The sequence below is a fragment of the Rhinichthys klamathensis genome, unplaced genomic scaffold (assembly GCF_029890125.1).
Source record: "Rhinichthys klamathensis goyatoka isolate OS25496 unplaced genomic scaffold, OSU_Roscu_1.1 h1tg001033l_1, whole genome shotgun sequence".
In the NCBI taxonomy this organism is placed as follows: domain Eukaryota; kingdom Metazoa; phylum Chordata; class Actinopteri; order Cypriniformes; family Leuciscidae; genus Rhinichthys; species Rhinichthys klamathensis.
In genome coordinates, this window is record NW_026607314.1 from 73,304 (window position 1) to 88,256 (window position 14,953).

The 14,953-nt window shown below is 35.8% G+C and overlaps 1 protein-coding gene across 1 annotated transcript in view; it reads right to left on the reverse strand.

The window, feature by feature from the left end:
- LOC130079384 (ras-related protein Rab-26-like) overlaps nt 1-13,035 on the reverse strand; it is a 53,411-nt gene extending 40,376 nt beyond the window's left edge. The window contains exons 1-2 of the mRNA XM_056244629.1: nt 12,512-13,035; nt 9,442-9,552 (exon numbers count right to left, since the gene is read on the reverse strand). Of these exons, the coding sequence (XP_056100604.1) occupies nt 9,442-9,552; nt 12,512-12,682 (282 nt within the window). The 5' untranslated portion in view covers nt 12,683-13,035. The remainder of the gene's footprint in view (nt 1-9,441; nt 9,553-12,511) is intronic.
- Between the last annotated feature and the right edge of the window lie 1,918 nt (nt 13,036-14,953).

Here is a 14,953-nt window from a genome sequence, read left to right on the forward strand (position 1 = left end):
TGTGTGTTAATAAATGACTAATAAAATCTGAAAATAAATAAATAAACAAACTAATCTGAAAATAAATAAATAAACAAACTATATATATATATATATATATATATATATATATATATATATATATAGTTTGTTTATATATTTATTTTCAGATTTTATTAGTCACACACACGGCATGCAATGAAATGCTTTTTTAAACTCTCCTCACACTGAATTAAAATAAGAATAACAGAAATAAAATCTGCTATCAGACACATTCACTATAAGAGCCTTTAAACACCAGAGACCCTCGAGGGACAACAGCTTTACAAGAGACAACAGCGCCTTACATTTAACAACAGCAAGTGTTTGGTGATTTAAAGCATGAAAATAGGATGTGATTTGTGATTGTTGTCTAAGTGACAAACACACAGTGATTATGTGTTTTAGTGTGTGTGAACAAGTGAGATCACAGAGAAACAAAGACTCTTTCCACACCGGAGGTTTCAAGCTGTGACTTAAAGTTTAGCCAGAAACTGAATGAATAAATAAAAGCTCAAATTACTTTTTTGTTTCTCGAACAAGAGAATCCTTTGCCTGCTGATAATGCGCAAAAACAACGTTTTAATAGAGAATCATTACATTCTCCCAGTAATCATGACACACATAATCACAAAAACATGGTATTTTTAATAATACTATGGTATTGCCATTTGTACATGTCCAAAACAACAGTGGTTTTAAGCAATGGAGGGCTCGAAGTCACAAACGTCCTGATCTCATAATGAAGAAAAGCTTAATTTATATGATAAAATGTATATATTGAATGCAATGAAAGTTTCGATAAAAGTGGCAAATGCATAAATGTAAAAAAAAAAAAAAAAAAACCTGTGTGTCAGGGTCATTAAATGTCTTAAATTATCAAATAATTTAACTTTTTATGACAAGGCAAGATTCGTTAAGGTTATAAAATGTCATGTAGTCTGACTCCTCAAAAATGAATGATATTCACAAATTAATAATTAATGATATTGTAATTAAAAAAACTAGTTTCCTTGGAAAAAAAATATTAAAACTTTTTAAAATGTGTACACTCACATGTTATATTAATTTGAACTCTTTATTAGAGTCATTAAATTGAAACTTCTATGAAAATATGAATGTTTTCACAACATTAGAGGACACTTCTTGGCACATGTGTTGCACAAAGACTTGTATTTTCTTAATCTTATACTCTTATTTATTTAGTTTGCAATATGACAATATCACCATATTCGTTCAGTTTGACTGAGAATAATAGGCAGGAGATGTTATATAAACACACTCACAAGTGATTTTTTTGGAGAGCCAGAGGTGGATAAAGAATAAAGAAAAGGCAGACTAAGACTTTATGATGAGTCGAGGTCATTGATGTGGATGAAATCCAGGAAGAATATCACAACATGAGAAGCTCTTTGTTTGAGGATCCATCTCTTTTATAATAAAGTGTGTGTGTGTGTGCATGCATGTAGTGTTCTCTGTCGTGTGTTACAGTAGTTCAGCTGTAGTCCTGCAGAAGCAGATCGATAGCCTGTGAAAGCTCGAGATGAATTCATACATGCATGACGAGGACATCCATTCCGAAGTCCCAGCGGTGAAAGAAAAACACACTTTCTACAGTCAGATCATGACCAAGCCTCAAAACAAGAGGGACGGGGCTTCCAAAAACTTCAATAATAGTGGAAATAATGATCGCTCAGACATTTCTAGTAAATTTACTGCATTGAATTAAACATGACATTTTGAAGTAGAAAGTTTCTTGTAAATCATACTCCAATAATCTTACAACCTCACCTAATAACTACATGCCATTTCTTTTAATGCAACAGATTTGCAATGTCAAATGACGAAAAGTTGAATGATCTGTAAAGTGTTTTAAAATCATGTTAATGTAATGTATTAATGTATCTGACACTTTTAAAGTGCTATCATGTCATTCTCAGAGGGAAACAAATGCAGAATCATCAGTCACTAGAATGGACTGACAAGTATTTGTTAATAAGCTACTAGTTCTCAACTAATATGTTTATTACACAAAGATTGTATTGCATTTGCATTTATGTGATTATAGTTCAATCAAACGCATTGTACGACAAAGCACAACTCTAGTTTCAGCCTATAATGTCTACATCAGTCTGATTTATTATACAAACACGACTGTTCAGAGGTTTGGGGTCAGTAAGATTTTGAAATTAATACGTTTATTCAGCGAGGATGCATTAAATTGATCAAAAGTGGCCGTAATAATGTTACAAAAGATTTTTATTCCAAATAAATGCTGTTCTTTTGAACTTTCAATTCATCAAAGAATCTCACAAATGAAAATGCATCATGATTTCCGGTTTTCAACACTGATAATAATCATAAATGTCATCATATTAGAGTGATTTCTGAAGGATCATGTGACACTGAAGACTGGAGTAATGATGCTGAAAATACAGCTTTGATCACAGGAATAAATTACACTTTACTGTATATTCACATAGAAAACAGCTATTTCAAAATGTAATAATATTTCACTGTTTTTATTGCATTTTTGATCAAATAAATTGGTGAGCAGAAGAAACATCTTCCAAAACTATTAAAAAAAATTATCTCAAAACTTCCCCAATGCACAATGTTTTAGTTCATTTAATGCATGTGTATGTAGAACTAGATCAGTGAATTTCATAACCTGAAATCTCAAGAGTGATTTGTGCAAAGTGGAATCTGATTGGACTGGTTGTTTTATGCAACCAGACACAGGGGGGAAAATAGACTCAGTTTTTCTGGCAGTCTTGTGAGCGATCAGAAAGCACAATATCAGTACGGCAAGTGTCCTCACGAGTACAAGCCTCCAGACACAAGCCGGGATTCGGAACTCAATCCCGGGAAATGCATTTGAGTGGAGTGAACCCATTTCCCAACACTATTCAGATGCAAATAAGCCAAACACTGAACGTGTCCTCCACCTCCAGCTCTGCTTTATGAATATATCCAGCTGGAGATCAGGCTTGCTGGGCTCATGTGTTCAGATTTAAATGAAGTAAAAGGGCAGAACTATCAGTCATGCATGACGGCCGAGGAACTTATAATGCTGTGAGAAAACAGCAGCACACACTGAAACTGCTCACGGTCAACATCACAAGTGACCGGTTAGGACACAGCAAATCTGAACAGAGACTCAACTCACAGCTGATGATTTCCATACAGATCATTTCCTAAAGAAATAAGACCATTTCATTCCCTTTTACACAGGGAAGCACGATATATCGGCCACCATATCGGTATCAGCCGATATATTTTTTGTTTAATGTTATCGTTATCGGCCCGATAATAAATTGTGGCTGATATATTAAAGCTGATAAATAATGTATTATCTCCGTCAGCTGAGACGCTTCAGATGCGCACTGTTCAACATGCTGCTTTCGAGCTGCTTGAAATATGATTGAAATCACTTCAAAAAAGGAAAATACAGTAAAGTGCAAACATGTGCATGTCTGTCATATCGGCTACATAAGATTTTAATGAGAACATTATAATTGTGTGTTTGGGACATGGATTTAATGGTGAGACTTTTGTTTTTGTAATCAGGCTCTCAAAAATTATTTAAAACTTTTATTGGCCGATATATCGGTTATCGGCTTTCAAATATAAAGACTTATCGGTTATTGGTATCGGACAAAATTTTCATATCGGCGAATCACTACTTTTAAATTCACTATGTTGTTCGTTTGGCCAAGACTTTCATTTTATACACGAACTGCTTCACTGAGTCAGAATGATTTTCTGCAGTAATCGACCGCACAGATGTTGAGGACAGAGACACACTGCACCCAATGATTTCTAAACAAGTCATTTTGTCTTAGTATTTAGTTGTATTCAATAGCGAATACTTCTTTAACAAAGATGAATTGAATGAATTAGTCTAGCAGACAATATGCTGGGAAGAAGCGTATGTATTATTTACACTAAAATCAATGTACTATTAACTGCAAGGACAGCAAGAGCACAAATGACACATCAATAGAGTCTTTTCATTCCACATTCAGCTTTAATATGTGTTAACTGCAAAAAAATGATGTTCTTCTTCAATATTTCAGCTTGTTTTTCAATACAAATATCTTAAAATCAAGATACTTTTACTGGAGAAGCAAAATGACTTCAGGTATTATTAGGTCTTGTTTAGTAAAAACTGTTTATGATTAAAAGTTGAACAAATATCTGCCAATGGGGTCAGAAAAATAATTTTTTTCTTGTTTTAAGCATAAACTCACTTAATTTTGATAATTTATTCATGAAAACAAGACTTAATATCTTTTTACATTTTTATTCCCAAGTAAATGTGTTTAGATTTAAGAATGTTCGGATGTTGTTAATGTAAAACAAGTCAAAAACACTGAGTTAGAAAATAATTTTTTGCAATGATGTCAGTGAATTTACTGTTATATAGATCTGTCGGACTGCACACGAAAACAATGCATATTTTATTAATACTCCAAGTCTATTTATTTAACAAAGTCATGTAAATTATACATGTAGTATATTTTACATCAACATCAGCATGTAAGAAGCAAATTTGCACAATTTATGGACAAGTACAAATTCTTTTAACATTTAGCTTGATTTAAAGGAAATGAAATGGATCTCAGGTCAGCAGTCACAGTGAGGATAACAGGGATTACAGATCCAACGGCTCAATTATAGTGTAAAGTCTCTATTCTGTTTCACCGTTTACAGAGCACGACTCCAGCAGATTTCTGTAAATCCGACAAGTCAATTTCTGGCTCAACCAATGGCAAACTGTCATTGTATGTGCATACGACTACCTGTTTATCCAAAGAGAAGCTACAGGAGTGCTTGGGGGGGAAATGTGTCTTTATGAGTGAGTTATTAAGTCATTCACTCAAGCGATTCATTCAAAAACACTGATCCATTCAGGAAAGAAACGAGTAATGTCTTTATAGGGGAGTCATTGAATCATTCACTCAAGCGATTCATTCAAAAACACTGATTCATTCAGGAAAGAAACAAGTAATGTCTTTATAGGGGAGTCATTGAATCATTCACTCAAGCGATTCATTCAAAAACACTGATTCATTCAGGAAAGAAATGAGTAATGTCTTTATAGGGGAGTCGTTGAATCATTCACTCAAGCGATTCATTCAAAAACACTGATCCATTCAGGAAAGAAACGAGTAATGTCTGTATAGGGGAGTCGTTGAATCATTCACTCAAGCGATTCATTCAAAAACCATGATTCATTCAGATAAGAAATGAGTAATGTCTTTATAGGGGAGTCATTGAATCATTCACTCAAGCGATTCATTCAAAAACACTGATTCATTCAGGAAAGAAACGAGTAATGTCTGTATAGGGGAGTCATTGAATCATTCACTCAAGCGATTCATTCAAAAACACTGATTCATTCAGCAAAGAAACGAGTAATGTCTTTATAGGGGAGTCGTTGAATCATTCACTCAAGCGATTCATTCAAAAACACTGATCCATTCAGGAAAGAAACGAGTAATGTCTGTATAGGGGAGTCGTTGAATCATTCACTCAAGCGATTCATTCAAAAACACTGATTCATTCAGGAAAGAAACGAGTAATGTCTTTATAGGGGAGTCATTGAATCATTCACTCAAGCGATTCATTCAAAAACACTGATCCATTCAGGAAAGAAACGAGTAATGTCTGTATAGGGGAGTCGTTGAATCATTCACTCAAGCGATTCATTCAAAAACCATGATTCATTCAGATAAGAAATGAGTAATGTCTTTATAGGGGAGTCATTGAATCATTCACTCAAGCGATTCATTCAAAAACACTGATTCATTCAGGAAAGAAACGAGTAATGTCTGTATAGGGGAGTCATTGAATCATTCACTCAAGCGATTCATTCAAAAACACTGATTCATTCAGCAAAGAAACGAGTAATGTCTTTATAGGGGAGTCGTTGAATCATTCACTCAAGCGATTCATTCAAAAACACTGATCCATTCAGGAAAGAAACGAGTAATGTCTGTATAGGGGAGTCGTTGAATCATTCACTCAAGCGATTCATTCAAAAACACTGATTCATTCAGGAAAGAAACGAGTAATGTCTTTATAGGGGAGTCATTGAATCATTCAAAAACACTGATTCATTCAGGAAAGAAATGAGTAATGTCTTTATAGGGGAGTCGTTGAATCATTCACTCAAGCGATTCATTAAAAAACGCTGATCCATTCAGGAAAGAAACACCACTAATGCACGCGTTGAAATGCATTGATTCGGTTTTCGCTTTGTTTGTCACATTAACTGATAGTAAAATTTAATAGAACACATAAGTATGTGAAGATAGACAGAGGGAATATGATTGGTATCTGGTATGATTATTACACAACTAAATTAAAAATGCCACGTTACTTCACTTTTTCAGCATCATATCTCAAATAAAATATCATGTTTGTTATACTAATGAATTTTATTAAATATACCTTTTGGTGAAAGATCTTTTTAAAAAGACCTGTAAACTCCAGCCACAATTTTCCCTGTCCATCTAAAAACCGACCTTAAATGACCCCTTTCAGATTTACCTTGACCCAAGCCGTGCGAACACAAAGACACTGTCCAGTGCTCTAGATTAGTTCACATATGATGAAGCGCTGGGCTTGTGAAGAGCTCTCTTTGCCCTTGGCTGTATTGAAGTAATGGAAGAGCTGAAATGATGCACCGCTGTCTCCGAACGACAAATCCTTCATCTGTTCATGTCGTCTGTCTGTAGTGCTCTTAAAAAATACAAGCCCTGAGGAGCTTCAATACATAATGATGGATTCTTCTTATTGATATAAAAGAAAAGAGACACACAAATGGCCTATTTTATTGCCAGATGTAAGAAATTAGGGCTTTGTTGCTTCATCAAAGAAAAGCACAAGACTTTAGTGTATGTAAGGCCAAAGAAAATAAAGACAGAGTCTGCCATCTTTTCATTTTAGGAGCCAGTTGATTTTTACTTAAAGTCCCTGGAGTCAATAATTGTATCCCTTAAAACTCATCTTTGATCACCAAAATGACATATTTAAACGTTTTTCATTAAAATATCTTGAATGTAACTCGACACCCTTGCCTCATTTAGTATGCGCGGTTCTATGAATATGCAAATGAGCCCCGCCTCCACTCACTCCCTCAGCTCAGGGGTCCACTGGTTGACGATCACACGTTGATCTGATTGGTTACAAGGTCGTTTGTAGTCTCAGCCTCAGACGTCACGCCCACGGAACGTTGGCTAAACGTCTGATGCATATGGTACACTTAACTGGAAACACTTCAGGAATGTCGAAGTCGTCATCTGATTGGTTGAATTTGATCGGATTTCCGGGGGGTGCGAGTGTCGCGTTTATTTTCGGTCTGCCGGGAAACAAAGCGCAGACGTGTGATTGCGGAAGAAAAACTGTTGTGTTTACATGAGTGACAATGAGCATTTATCAAGATCAGCTAAACGTAGGATTCTCAAAAGTATGCGAGGTTCACGGCGTAGACTCTTTAAGAGATGTCCAGGAGTTTTGTTTGAGGCACTTAGTGGAGACAAAAAGAGATATTTTAGCCTGTTTGCCGACGGGATTTGGGAAGAGTATTATTTTCCAAGCCTGGCCGACCCTTTGTCAGCATTTATAAGGCAGATCCAACTTTACTAGTTGTGTGTCCCCTCCTATCTATTACATAGCTGTCAACCCTCCCGTTTTTTCCGGGTTTCTCACGTATTTTAGCTCTTTTCCCGCTGTCTTCCCGTTTTATTATTTTCCCGTAAAATATCCCGTATTTTTACGCTCTGATTGTGTGGGACGTACATGCTCGGGCAGATTCGGCTTGAAGTCGTTCATCCTCGGATGCGGCGCGCTGTTACAAAAAAAGCTGTGCACACAGCCAAGCGAAATGGGGTCTTGCCGGTCTTGCGCACCCAACGCGTAATCTTTGCCGCGCTCGTGCGGACGCGTCAAGTTTAAACAATTATACTCCGTGTCAGCGCGCGCTTTGATCGGTAAAGGAGCACAGACCTCTCCCTAATCATCTCCAGCAGCCCCCGAAGCACCACGTACCGTTTCCCTCGTAAGCTGATATTAGTATTTAAACATTCTCTGATAAAAAATGTTTAAAAAATGACACACTTTCTCTAATACACACACACACTGTCTCTTTCTCTCTCACTCATTTGTAGTTATAAACTCTTTAGACTTTTAATGATTAGTGCTTTATTTTTAAAGTTTGTGGTGGGTAAGAATCGTGTAAAAAAAATCCCTTATTTTGGGGATGGATTCCGGGAAATCTCCCTTATATTCAATGTTCAATGTTGACAGCTATGATCTATTATGGAAGATCAAGTGAAATACCTAACTGTGAAGGGGATATCAGCCGCGTTTGCGGGCAAACATGAAACAACAGACCCTGACATCGCAGCTGGCCGATTCAGTATTGTGTTCGGTTTTCTTCTCCTCCTTTGATTTTCTATGCTGACTGACTTGTTGCACGCCGGTCTGTTGTTGTGGGGACATTTCCACGTGACGCTGAACGAAACGAACTGTAATTGGTTGTTTGACATGTCGGTCAAACGGCCTTATGGGCGGGCCTTGGCCAAAGAAAGCTGCTATGAGTTCCAGACCTTCAGCCGTCAGTCTGAAGGTCTGGCTACGCGAGACTAGGTCGTTTGTGACGTCAGAAACACCAGCGATGTCAAACCGTGTTTTTGAGACTGTCTTTGGTTCACTGCAGTTTTAAGGAGAAAATACTCAGCAATGCTGTCGACTTATAAACTTACACATGGTTTGTCTTAAAGCACATTAAAAACACATATAAACAACATTAAAAGCTGGATTTTCACCACAGCGGGACTTTAAAGCACTGCAATTTAGGATTGCCTTGAAATAATAATCGACCATGAATTCTGAAGATGATATAAATGCATGATTTCCACTGACAGAAAATCAAAAAGTCTGGAATAATGACTTTTTTTTAATGTTTAAAAGAAGTCTCGTGAAACTTTATTTAGATATTTCACTTTAGACATTCTACTAACTAAAAGTAACGTTATGTCAACTAACTCTCATTAGAGTATTAGTAGAATAAGTTGACATGTAGTTGCTTATAGTCACAATTTCTGTTCAAAATAAGCATCAAAATAAAGTGTTATCAGATATTAAGCGGACAGTAATACTCTAATGAGAGTTAGTTGACATAGTTGTAACATTACTTCTAGTTAGTAGAATGTCTAAAGTGGACTATCAAAATGAAATGTTCTTATACTCACCAAGGATGCATTTAATTGACCAAAAAAAACCCCAGTAAAAACAATAGTGAAATTAAATCAAAGCACTCTTGGAGAGACATTACAAAACCTTAATTATTCCAACCTTTTGACAGGTAGTGTATATGCATTAATGCATGTATATTTCATATTCTCTACTCACCCTGAAGTCTATCCCAACTGTCGAGATGAAGCTCCCAGCCAGAAATGCTCCATCTTTAAAGCGAACCAACAGACAGGTTTTCCCCACGCCGGAGTCACCGACCAGCATTACCTGGAGAAAACACACGATAAAGCAAAGCATGCAATATATCCCATCATCCCTCCCTCTTATTCTATTAAGAGACAAACATCCTCCCATCCTTCCATCAGTGTCAATCAAACCATGTCTGTTTCCCTGCAGCACTTAGAAAGACTCTTTCACGGCCGTAAAGATTAAAGACAGGAATACCGTAGTGGGAAGGAGAGGTTTGCTTGCAGAGAGATGAGATTAGATCAAAACTACAGTGCACAACTACACCAAAACTCCCAAAAGGAATGGATTTTGCTGTGTTAAAGCTATAAAACATACAATTTTGACTATCCTGCACGTCATTTCATAATAAACTCACTATTCCCTTCAGACCTGTTCAAGCTTAAAGCTCAGGTGAAAAGCCCTTGTGGAAAAGAAGTGCAGTGTACTTCAAATTTTAAAGTATTTCTTTAGAAAAAAACAACTTGCACATAATATAACATTAATTAAATAAAAGGTCACTTAAAGAGAATACACTTTCATGACTGTTTATGAACACGCTTTTAAAAAGTGCATGTACATTTTTTATTTTAAATCACGTTTTGTCATGCTTTATAGAAATACAAACCTTGATGTGTTGACTAAAGCACATAGTTATTTGATATTACATGTAAAGTTAACATGTTTTAAATGTACTACATTGCAACATCATTACAAATGTGTAATTAGAAAAACATTTGCATACATGACAAGTTCCAACAGAAGTGGCATTAAAGTATATTTCAGTTTTATTTATAAATGTGTGTCGGACCACTTTAACCATATTTCAAAGACAATAGAATTAATTATGAAATTAATGTACATGTAAATATTTACTTAAGTGAGTAAAAAAAAACACTCTTAAGTTCAACTTATTGCATTTTATATCAATTTAAACTTTAATAAATGTTCATTTAATCGTAAATAGCACGCAATTAAGTGTCTAAAAACATTGCATTCAGTTCACACTTAAGTGTATTATTTCCATAATAAGTAATATTTTTAAAACTATTTCTTTTCACAGGTTCATTAAAAGATGAAGCTTCTTAAATGATCATTTTTCACAAACAGCATTGGTTTATTTCATAGACTGTAAAAACAGGTTTATTTATTTTAGTAATATAATGGTAAATGATATGCAGGATAGGAAATGCTTGTTTAAACGTATGGAGTTTGGGAAATCAGGAGTTGCACAGCTATTCTTCACTCGAGACTGATGATGTTCCTGATTGCATTTGATGAATAAGCAAGACTATATATATGATTCATCATCAGGGAATGATTATATAAATGCATTATTCACCAGATCAGAACCGTCTCCCACACCGAAGTCACTTAAACATTTAAGCCTAAATATGAAAACTGGAGAAAGCTTAAGCGGTCCGTGTGAATGCTAGTCGCGGAGCATGCTCGAGTCCAGCTGGATTACTCAGTTTCTGTGCTCTGCTTATCTGTATTGACACAGCTGTTCAATTAGAGTCAAACAGAGCGCAACATCCTCATCCGTATGGGACAGCTGGATAGCGTTTCATTGTTTTTAATTGCCGTGGCATAAATAAAGGCCACAAACTCATTGCATAGTAAATCTCCACACAATCATTTGAGCTGAAATAAACATTTTATAACACAGCAGCCATGTTTATGCTGGCAAAATATTTACACTCACATATGCATGCACATGTATGGCAAGCCATTTTAACACTTAATAGTTGGCTTATATATTTATGAAAAAAAATTCAAGTGGAACAATTTATTGAACAAAAAAATCAAAAAAAAAAAAAAAAAAATTTGTTGTTGTTGAGTATCATATGTGCTACATCATGGCTCATATAGTATGATTTAGTGAGAATATGGAGGAAAAAAACTGCTCAAGTTTATTCAGAGACTCAAACTGAGCAAAATATGAAATTTGCTGCAGATGCTGATATTTATATGGACAAAAAGTGATGAAATTCTGATGCTTGTAATGTAAATCAATGAGATCTTTATAACAATATAGCAGATACTGACATAAAATGCATACAAAAATCTATATCAGCCAATAATATGTCTTAGTAAGATATTTAAAAGCTTAGTTTATGATCAAAGCTCTGTAGTTTTAAAACATGCAAAACAATGTTTGAGAGATGAACAAATAAACCTTCTACAAACCTGATGATACTCATGATTTTTATAATAAATTATGCATTATGAAACATGCAGCTTCAGTCCAGTAAAGCGTTTTTCTTGAAATATTACTGATAGTATAAATGTTATTCTTAGGTTTTAACAAAATTTAGGATGAAGAGAACGGCTGACTTTAACCTCAGAAGCCCAGAGGATGTTAGTTACCTCAAATTAGTTTCCAATTAAATGGATCCTTGATACTATTGAGATGAATGAGAACTAGTCATAAGATACTAATTATGATTGGAATACAGGTGAAACTCGAAAAATTAGAAGATCGTGCAAAAGTTGATTTATTGCAGTAATTCAACTTAAAAGGTGAAACTAATATATTATATAGACTCATTACATGCAAAGTGAGATATTTCAAGCCTTTATCTGTTATAATTATAATATAATTATAGCTTATGAAAACCTTTTCACAATATTCTAATTTTGACTGGGGTTTTCATAAGCTGTAAGCCATAATCATCACAAGAATAACAAATAAAGGCTTGAAATATCTCACTTTGCATGTAATGAGTCTATATAATATATTAGTTTCACCTTTTAAGTTGAATTACTGAAATAAATGAACTTTTGCAGGATATTCTAATTTTTCGAGCATTTCAACCTGTAATAGAATTGGAATGGCTAGTGAAATTCAAATATAGGCAAGGCACTAAAATTACTTAGTAGTAAATATAAAAAATAATATACAAAGGTTACTAGTAGCCTAATATAAAAATGAATAAATGTGTAAACGGCTTGCCATACTGCATGATGTTCGCGTTGTTGAAACGAGCTCGTCTTGTACCTTGAAGGCGATGTCGTAGAACTCTCCACTGTTGCTGAGAGAGGGTCTGCTGGGATAAACCACTCCGTTGGACTGGGTCAGGACTTTCTTCCCCTTCTCTTTATCGCTGATGGGAGATGAGCTCGGAGAATTTGAACTCCCCTTTCCTTTCACCGCTTTTTTCCTCGACATTATTATTATAGCCTAATAACTATTCCCCGTGCGAACGTACGACGAGTAATTTATAAAGCACGCTCTGTGCAGAAACTAGGTTACTTTTCCCGAGGTGTAGCCTATGTCTTAGCAAGCGTGAATTAACTTTTCAGGAATAAGCGTGCGCATGGCTTCGGGTTTGCGTCAAATAATGAGTGCGCGCAGTGCACCTGCTTCTGTGCTCCAAAAATGTGCAAAGAAAAAACGTCTCAGCCTCCTCAATGCACTTGTGCTGCTGAAGCTCCGTCAGTATGAAAGGGGAAATTCACCTCACTCCTTTAAAGCAGAGTAGTAGTGCACGCGCGTTGACAACAGTCAGTGAAGCGCGCGCGAGCACTCAGTCTCTCCACTTGCGTGAATACAAAACCCTCTTAAAGGCGCAGTCTTATTTTGAACGTACATCAGGATTAGTTTTGGCTAGGAGGAGGGATTGACAAAGAATGAACTCGAAGATATCAGCAGGAATTAAAAAAAAATCAAAATCAAAATTCAGCTTATTAGACTAGGCTACTAAAAATTACAGCATTTTACAAGCCTTACATTAATATGGAAGCTTGTTTATGTCGTTGATTTGTTCTTTATTTTGTCATTGTTATAAATAACAACGAAATAACATCAGAGAATCCTATAATATAAGTGCAAACTTTGTACCAGACAACAGAGACATAGAAATTATTGTCCATAAATTGAAGTCTCTCATTAAGAAACCAGAACTAGATCCAAATGAATTTGCACAGACCCATTTCAAATCTTTCATTTATGTCTAAAATACTAGAAAAAGTCATGTCCGTTAAAGGTGCTATATGTATTTTTTAGAGGCCTCTATCGGTGATGTATGGAAGCCCTGAACCGCAACGTAAAACAAAAAAAAACAAAAAAAAAACTAGCATTTCGAGATTAAAGTCGAAAAATTTCGAGATTAAAGTCGAAAAATTTCGAGATTAAAGTCGAAAAATTTCGAGATTAAAGTCGAAAAATTTCGAGATTCAAGTCGAAACATTTCGAGATTCAAGTCGAAATACTTCGAGAGTAGCCTACGAGAATACAGTTTTCCGTAGAAATTGCGTGTCTTGTGCTTGCCATTGTTTCACATTGCCACACACACAGGCCTTCATAATGGTGCATAGCGAGTGTTTCACACTGTGTGTGTGTGTGTTTTGTTTCAACAAAAGGAAATTCAACAGGTGACAATCTACCAGCATTAGGCTACCATTATAGGACGTTATAAAATATACTGCGCCGGAATAGACTTTAGCCTATAGGAAAACCAACCCGGAAAACACCTTTCAGACTGGATGGAGATATCCAGCTTTATGAATGAATGAATGAATGAATGAATGAGGCATGTATATAGCGCTTTCATATGTCTACTAGGCCTACTCTCAAAGCGCTTTACAATCATATCAGAGAATCTCTCCTCAACCACCATTAGTGGTTATTATATCTGAGGAAATCACGGGATCCGGCCAAATGATTGGATACAGAATGATGCACTTAAAATGTATCCAGAACATATTTACGGTAAAGAGGGAGACAGAACGGTTACTGTAGTGTTCACGACCCAGATAGTGTTGCCTAGACGAGCACGAAAACACCTCAAAAACACTGCCACATAAAGTTTGGACCAGATTGTGATACTCCGGCGGAGTCTGTGCGCTCGTCTATAACGCCATGCTAATTCTTGTTGGTAGATTAGCACCAGTGTTCGTTGAATTTTGTTGAAAGCCCAGATAACACACACACACGCGCGCGCGCGCTCTGAGCCAGTGGACGCGCACTGTTATGAATGCACACACTTCTATGGAAGACTGTATTAACGTAATGTTTCGACTTTATTCTCGAAATGTTTCGACTTTAATCTCGAAATGCTAGTTGTTTTGTTTTTAAACAGATTTTTTTTTTTTTTTTTTTTTACGTTGCGGTTACGACTTTAATCTCGAAATATTTCGACTTTAATCACAAAATGCTAGTTTTTTTTTTTTTTACAGATTTAAAAAAAAAAAAAAAATTACGTTGCGGTTCAGGGCTTCCATGATGTTTCAGATTGCAACCAATTTTTACAAGAGCGCTCGTGCTCGAACACAAGAGCGATCACTCATGGTACCGGCCACACTGATAGTTTCAACACACGGAGAAAGTGTCACACAACATGCTGGAAACTCATGTAAACTCCCACTGCAACGTTACAATAATAGGCTACTTTTATCAGCTTGACGTTGAACTAATGCTCCATGCTCGTACCATGATAAC